The sequence below is a fragment of the Fonticula alba genome (assembly GCF_000388065.1).
Source record: "Fonticula alba strain ATCC 38817 unplaced genomic scaffold supercont2.1, whole genome shotgun sequence".
Taxonomy (NCBI): Eukaryota; order Rotosphaerida; family Fonticulaceae; genus Fonticula; species Fonticula alba.
In genome coordinates, this window is record NW_009242971.1 from 2,187,282 (window position 1) to 2,194,100 (window position 6,819).

The 6,819-nt window shown below is 65.9% G+C and overlaps 2 protein-coding genes across 7 annotated transcripts; one reads left to right on the forward strand and one right to left on the reverse strand.

Annotated features, from left to right (window-relative positions):
- Positions 1 to 3,975, forward strand: H696_00487 (hypothetical protein). Of its 6 annotated transcripts, none has more exons than XM_009494345.1 (6): positions 1 to 35; positions 141 to 253; positions 450 to 747; positions 874 to 1,509; positions 1,671 to 2,924; positions 3,150 to 3,975. In XM_009494345.1, exons 3-6 carry the CDS (start codon positions 483 to 485, stop codon positions 3,407 to 3,409), a joined length of 2,415 nt encoding a protein of 804 aa, XP_009492620.1. In that variant the 5' UTR covers positions 1 to 35; positions 141 to 253; positions 450 to 482; the 3' UTR covers positions 3,410 to 3,975. The 6 variants fall into 6 exon arrangements, with proteins under 6 accessions (XP_009492620.1, XP_009492621.1, XP_009492623.1 ...); XM_009494346.1 differs by having other exon boundaries at positions 196 to 253; XM_009494348.1 differs by having other exon boundaries at positions 1,671 to 3,975.
- Positions 3,976 to 4,476: 501 nt separating this feature from the next.
- H696_00488 (hypothetical protein) lies at positions 4,477 to 6,597 on the reverse strand (the record flags this gene model as incomplete). Its single annotated transcript, XM_009494350.1, has 3 exons — positions 4,477 to 4,941; positions 5,233 to 5,826; positions 6,046 to 6,597. 3 exons carry the CDS (start codon positions 6,595 to 6,597, stop codon positions 4,477 to 4,479), a joined length of 1,611 nt encoding a protein of 536 aa, XP_009492625.1.
- Between the last annotated feature and the right edge of the window lie 222 nt (positions 6,598 to 6,819).

A 6,819-nucleotide genomic window follows, 5' to 3' on the forward strand; every position in this document is an offset into this window, starting at 1 on the left:
CCCCGGCTCTCTGCGTTTCCCCCGCCGTGCATCTTGTGCGTCCGCCACGCTCGCGCCTCCCTGCCTGGGCCCGGTCGCCTCCCCCCTCCTCCCTCCCTCTCGAAGCACACGCGTGCGCCGGCCGTCTCACCGCCAGCCAGACTCACCCTCCCTGCCTGGGTCTCCTTCGTGTGCGCGTGCGCGGTCGGCCAGCAGACAACCGCCCCGACATCCACCCCAACCTTGCTTCTTTTCTCCCCTCGGACCCTGCTCGGTGTGTCCCACGTACCTCCGCCCTCCCGCTCTCTCCGGCCCCGGCGGCTTTGATGCCGATGTGGTCCCTGTTTCCTCCCCACCCCATGCCGCCCCCTCCTCACCGGCTGTCTTTCCTCCGCCCTCCCCCCCCCCTCTCCTCCCCCCTCTCTCTCTCCCTCGTCCTTTCTCCCTGCCCCACTCCCCGCGCATTCCAGAGCCCCCCCTTTCCCCGGACCGCGCTCGGCGTCATGTCCGAAGCCGTTGACGGCTCCCTGGTGGAGTCCCCCGCGGGTATGGGCATTCACTCCGCCGCCGCCGCCGCCGACAAGGCCGCCGAGGTCGACATCCAGCGCCGCAAGTCCAAATCTTCTCTGGCCCCGTCGAAGTCCAAGCGCCGCAGGCGATCCGTCCGCCGGCCGGTCGGTGCCGCAGCCGATGACGCCCCTCCGGTCGACAGCATCCCCCGCCCGGAGGATCTTGTCCAGTCGGTGGAGAGCGGCTCATCCATGACCGGTGCGCCCCCGCCATTACGCCCGCTTCCCCCCCCCCCTCCTCTCTCCCTGCCCCTCATATGTCGGTGTGAGACATTTACGTGCCCATGCGCGCATTCTAATCTCCCCCACCCCACCCCACCCCCAGGCACCACCTCCGACACAGAGTCCCAGGCACAGGACGCCAAGCGCGAGGCCCGGCGGCGGGCGCTGCTGGCCCAGCGCGAGGCCGATCCCGAAGCCTTCGATCGCAAGCAGGAGGAGCGCCGGCAGAAGATCGCCGCCATCCGCCTCGAGCGCGAAACCAATCCCGAAGCATACGAAGCCCGCAAGGCGGCCCACGCCCAGCGGAAGCTTGAGCGCGAAGAGCGCCGCCGTCAGCGCGAGGAGCTCCTTGCCAAGAAGCGCGCCCGCGATGCCCGTCGCGCCGAGAAGCTCGCCGATCCGGAGGGATACGAGGCACGCCGGCGTGAGCGCCACACCCGGCGGTCTTCGCGCGACAGCCAAACCCCCGGGTCCCCGGCCCTGTCGGCCTCCCTCAGTGAGGAGACCCTTCCCTCGGCCCGGCTCGGGGTCCATCCTTTCACCGACTCCGAGATGGCCACCTGCCCGGCAACCGCTGGCCCCCATGCCCCGGGCTCCGAGACCGGCCCGGACGCCGCGCCGCACCTCCCCTACGAGCCGGCCGTCATCCCGGACAACTTCATCCCCACGGCCGACATCCTGAGCCTGGCCAAGCCGGTCTCTCGAAGCCCCTCGGTCCACAGCCAGGTGGCTGCCATCGGTGCGCACCCATGCCATCTCGACCGCCCCCCTTGCGAAGCTCCTCTCCTGCCTCTTTCCCTCCATCCCCCTTCTGGACCCTCCTCTTACCTGTGCCTGTGCTCCGTCTCTCTCTCTCTCCCTCCTTCCTCTTTCCTCCCCCGTGGGCCTTGTTCGGGGCAGATTCCCCCGTGAACGAGACCGACCCTGCCCTGCAGTCGGACCAACAACAGGCAGATGGATCGGAGTTCATTCAGGTTCCTGTCCGGCGGCGGCCGTCCTCTCGCCGGGCCTCGGTGTCGGTTTCTACCAGCGAGCCGGAGGGGGTGACCGCCCCTCCGCCAACCGAGCCACCACCCAGCCTGACGGAAGCCCGGCAGGCTGCCGGCGATGTGGTGGCCGCGGCCCTGCTAACCGCCATGGATGCCTCCTCGCCCCGGGGGTTGGGAGATGACCCGAATCATGATGGCCCGCAGACGCCCGATTCACCGTCACCCGTGCGCCCCCATCAGCCCGGGGGACCGCTGGTCCCGGGGGAGGAGACGGCCACCGGCATGGTCTCCCCCTCCTCCGGCCATGGTGGCCACCCGTCGCCCACGTCCCCCACCCTGCCGCCCCTTTTCTATGCGGAGGCTGGCGCCGCGACCGGGGGGCCAGCCGGCGGCGATGGCCTGGTCGATCCCAGCATCGACATGTATGCTCCCTCGCAGCCGGAGCAGCAGCCTCCCTTCCACGAGGCCACGGTCTCCGACACGGAGTCCATTGCGGTGGCCTTCACCGGGCGGCGGTCACGCTGGCGCCTGCGCGTCCGGTCCTTCTGGTCCTTCATGACCTGCACATCCCCGTCACATGGCGGGGGGGGCCATGAGATGGGCAACGTCCAGCAGCCGGCCCCGCAGCCCCCCCAGCACGATGGCATGGCCGGTCCTCATGATGCCGCCATGGCGCACGACCCGCACGCGGTCGCCGGTGGCATGCACCACCAACACCAGCACCAGTACTCGGGGTCACCGGCGTCAGTGGCTGGCGGGCCGCATGACCCTGCGGTCGCCGCCTTCCCCGGCCATCATCCGGCCCACATGTATGACCCTTCACACCACCATCAGCAGCATCACGCGTACCACCAATCGCCGGCCGGCTTCCACCATGATGCGGCCGCGGGCCAGCATGGCAGCAGCCCAGCGGGGCCGGTGACCGTCGAGGCGGCTGAGGCTGCCCAGGCCGCCGAGTCGCATGCGCCCGCTGCCGCCGTCGCCGCCACTGCTACCACCACCGCCGCCGCTCAGGCCGCCGGTCCCGCTGGTGGTGCTGTCATCTCCCCGGCCAAGGGCACCCCGTCGCAGCCGGCCAAGGGGCCGGTTTCCGATTCGACCGGTGACCCCTCCATCCGGCGGAAGGGCAAGGGCGAGTCCATTCTCCGGCCACCCACCAACTTCAGTGCGTACTGCTGCCGCGCCGGTGGCTTTTTCGGGCGCCTCGCCTCATCACCTTGGCCATTTTGCCTGTTGTCTTTTTGCCAGCGCGCGCGCCCGGCTCGCGGCCGGGGGGGGAGGCCCCTGTTTTCCTCTAACGCCATGGCTGTTGCTTTTCCTTTGCTTGCTTGCTTGCTTGCTTGCTTCTCGATCCGCCCCGTTGAACACGATGGCGCGCACGCGCACACAGGCCATCGGCCCACGATGTCCACCTCGTCCGACGGGACGGGCGCGCCGACGATGCGGCCGGCCCCGCGCGTGCCTCTGGTCAAGTTCAACGAGGTGGTTGCCGTGCGGAGGACCTTCTCCGGGAGGGAATATGACCGCAAGGGTGACGTCACCTGGCGCCTGACCCACGAGCAGGCCATTCAGATTCGCGAGGAGCTCAACATCTTCAAGCGCGAGATGGAGATCCACGAGCTCAGCCGGCAGAACACTCACTTCTACTGAGGTGCTCTTTCTCCGTCTCTTTCGCGCCCTCCCCCGCGCTCCCCCCTGGGGCATTCCCTTCTCTCCCTTCCTTTCCCCGGGCGCCGGGGAGGGGGGAGGGTGAGGCTTGCAGCCTCCCTCCCTCCCGCAGACGCCGCGCCCCAACGACCAAGTATCACCATGTGTCCTGTGGGAGGAAGATGGCACACCGCGCGCACGCGTGCGTGCGTGCGTGGGGAGCCCACATTGGTGCCACCACCATCTGCCTCTTGCCTGGCTTCCCGCCCGCCCCTTCTCTCCTGCCCCCCTCCCGCCTTTTGTGTGCCGTGTGGAGGGGGGCGGTGCAGGGAAAGAAACCCTCATCTACTGGCCGCCACCCTCCCTTCCCTCTTTAGATATGCCACTATATCCCTGGCTGGCTAGCTGGCTGTGTGCGGTGGCCTGTGTGCATCCACCTCCCTCCTTCTCAAACTCCCTCCCCCCTCCCCAGGCACGCCGCGCGCACGCAGCCACAGAGAGTTCCCATTGGTCCTGTCGTCGACAATCGGGGTGAATCGTGCCGTCACGCGCGCGCGCGCACACACACACACAGACACAGACACACGTACCCCTCCAGTCCCTCCTGCTTCCTCCTCCCCCTTCTTCGACGTGCGTGCGCACGTACACATCGCGTGCTGCTGTCGCCCATCGCCTCGCGCGCGCCCCGTCCCGAGGTGTATCATCAATAAACACCCTGTCCTTGTACACATGCAAATATGCTCATGCTTGCCACGCTTGTCGTCCTGTGCCCGCCCCCCTAATGGTAAAACCATCCCTCAACAGCAAGAAGCAAATAGAAGGTGTATGTTTATTAAGGAGGGGGGAAGAAGCGAGGAGCCAGTCGCAACGGGAAGAGGGAACCTGCTCGTCTGGCCATCCCATGGAGGAGGGTGTGGGCGGCCCCATCGACGAAAGACGGCAAAAGGCCAACAAAAAAGACGCTCTCCCCTTCCCGCCTCTCCGGCGTTGGTGGCCGAGAGAGAGAGAGAGAGAGAGAAAGAGAAAGGGGAGGAGGGGCACCACGTCCGGGGGCAGAAAGGCCACCTTCTCTACCGGCGGGAGCGCTTCCTGGAGGAATGGGACGCGCTAGACCGCCGGCCGCCAGAACGCGAGTCCTCGTAGTCCACATCATCATCACTGTCCGAGGAGAAGCTGGCCTCATCGCTGGACTGGTCGGTCGAGAAGTCGTCCATCTCGTCCTCGGAGAAGTCACTCTCGCTGGAATCCGAGTGGTAACGGTCCCGGCGGCGCTTCCTCGAGGAAGAGGAGGAAGAGGCCTTCTTCTTCTTGGCGGCCACGGTCCTGGAGGAGGAGCCGGAGCGCCGGCGCTTGGCCGACCCACGAGAACCGTACCCCTCATCGTCGGAGGTGAAGTCGGCCGACTCGTCTTCCGAGTCAGTGGCAATAAAGCCATCCAGATCATCGTTGGCACGACGGCCAGAGCGTGCCCGGCCAGCACCCACTGGCTTGCCCAAGAGAGCGGTTTCACGCGGCTGGCGTTGAGCGCGGGATTTCTGTTGTTCATTGTGTTAGTGACTATGAGCTCGGCTCCGGCGAGCATGCCCAGGCGTATTTGTCAAGACTTTAGGCATGTGCGGAATTGGCAGGGAAGGGGAGAGGGAGAGAGGAGAGGGAGAGAGGAGAGGGAGAGAGGAGAGGGAGAGGGAGAGAGAGGAGAGGGAGAGGGAGGAGAGAGAGGAGAGAGAGGAGAGAGAGGAGAGAGAGGAGAGGGAGAGAGAGGAGAGGAGGAGAAAGGGGAAAGGGAATAAAAGGAAGAAAGTAAAAAGGGGCACGGCTGTTCGGACCTTGCTCGAGCGGCCTGATGCAGCCGGGGCGCTGTCAGACTGGGCGCTCAAAGAAAGCACAGCCGAGGTCACCGTGATATCCGAAGGAACGTCCTTCTTCGGCAGGGAAAACATGGCCGGAGGAAGGGTCGGCATGCGAGTCGGGTTCATGGAGTAGTTGGTCGCCAGGGGGAAGGTAAAGAGGAAGGACTTGGGACCGGCCTTGGGACCGGGGGAAGCGGCCGGCGCAGGGGCAGGCGACCGGGTGTAAAGGTGCATCTGCTCGGCGGTCAGCTTGCTCGGCGCCTCGAAGTACTGCTGGCCAATGAAGACGCCCTGGGTGCCGTCGTCCCAGCGGACGAAGCGGGCGTTGCTTTCCTTTCGACCAGACGCGCCATGCCGCCAACGAACTGTATTGGCCACCAGGGTCTTGGAGGTGGCGAAGTCCGGATTGATTGCCATGCCAATAACCGAGGTGCGGCTATTTTGCTCCTGAACCTCAGGCGCGGAGTCCGGCCCGGTCAGCACCCGGAACGGGGTCCCCATGTAAAACGCCTCGTTGTAGGGAGCCGGAGCGAAGTGCACCATCCGGGGAAGCTTCAGCAGGTGGTACCGCTGCGAATATCGAGATTGGGTCAGGGAGCAGCGGACAAGCGGATGAGATTCGGAAGACACGGTGTGGAGTGATACCGAACATAGACAGACAGGCAGACAGGCAGACAGGCGGAGACCCATGTTTGCCTATGGATGCGAGTCGTGCAACGGGGAGAGAGAGAGAGAGAGAAAGAGAGAAAGAGAGAAAGAGAGAAAGGTGCCAAAAAGAAACAAACATACCGGGGCCACAGTCCCAGGCGGGCCCGTAAGGGTGGTATCCAACGAGGGCTTGCGCTCGGCAAGCTCCACGCGCAAGGCCGGCAGCGGGCGCGTGGCCGGCTGGGTCCGCTCGTAAGACAGGAGGCTGTCCTCGTCGTCAGACCCGCCGTCCATGTCATCTAGATCGGAAAGATCCGACCCGGAGGCAAAGGCGCCATGGCTGTGACGGCCGCTCCCATGTGAACGGCTGCTGTTGAGGTCATCATCGTCATCGGCGCCGGAGAGCTCGGACTCGGAAAAGTCCTCCATGTCCAGGGAGATCTTCTTGGAAGAAGTCCTCTCGATGGAGGAGGCGCCGCGGTCCGACCGCCGGCTCCGGCGCGAGTTGGAGATAAGCTCATCGTCGCTGTCGTCGATGGACACAGGAGCGGCGGCAGGGGCAGCTGCTTCATCGGAGTCGGACCGAGCTGTCGAGCGCGAATACGTCGACCGACTGGTGAACGAGGAATCCTCGTCGGAAGTGAAGTTGTCCGCCGGGGCAAAGACCCCACCTCCGTCATCGAAGCCGGACATTCCGTGGTCATCGCTGTTGTCGTGGTCGGCTTCGCGTGTCTCCCCACGGCTGTGCCCGCTGTCCGGCTCCTCGTCCAGGGGCTCCCGGCGCGAGGAGGACGACCGGCCAGACCGGCTCGAGGAGGAGGAGGAAGAGGAGGAAGAAGAGGGTTTGTCTGCGCTGCGCGAGGAGGAGGATCGACTGCTGCGGGACGAGTAACCCGAGTCGGCCTCGACATCCGA

What these genes read in the sequence shown, in the direction of transcription:
- H696_00487 (XM_009494348.1), top strand. Translation starts at nt 483, where the DNA reads ATGTCCGAAGCCGTTGACGGCTCCCTGGTGGAGTCCCCCGCGGGTATG. An exon ending in GAGCGGCTCATCCATGACCG is followed by an intron (nt 748 to 873) that starts GTGCGCCCCCGC and finishes CCCCACCCCCAG; the next exon opens with GCACCACCTCCGACACAGAG. An exon ending in CAGCCAGGTGGCTGCCATCG is followed by an intron (nt 1,510 to 1,670) that starts GTGCGCACCCAT and finishes TGTTCGGGGCAG; the next exon opens with ATTCCCCCGTGAACGAGACC.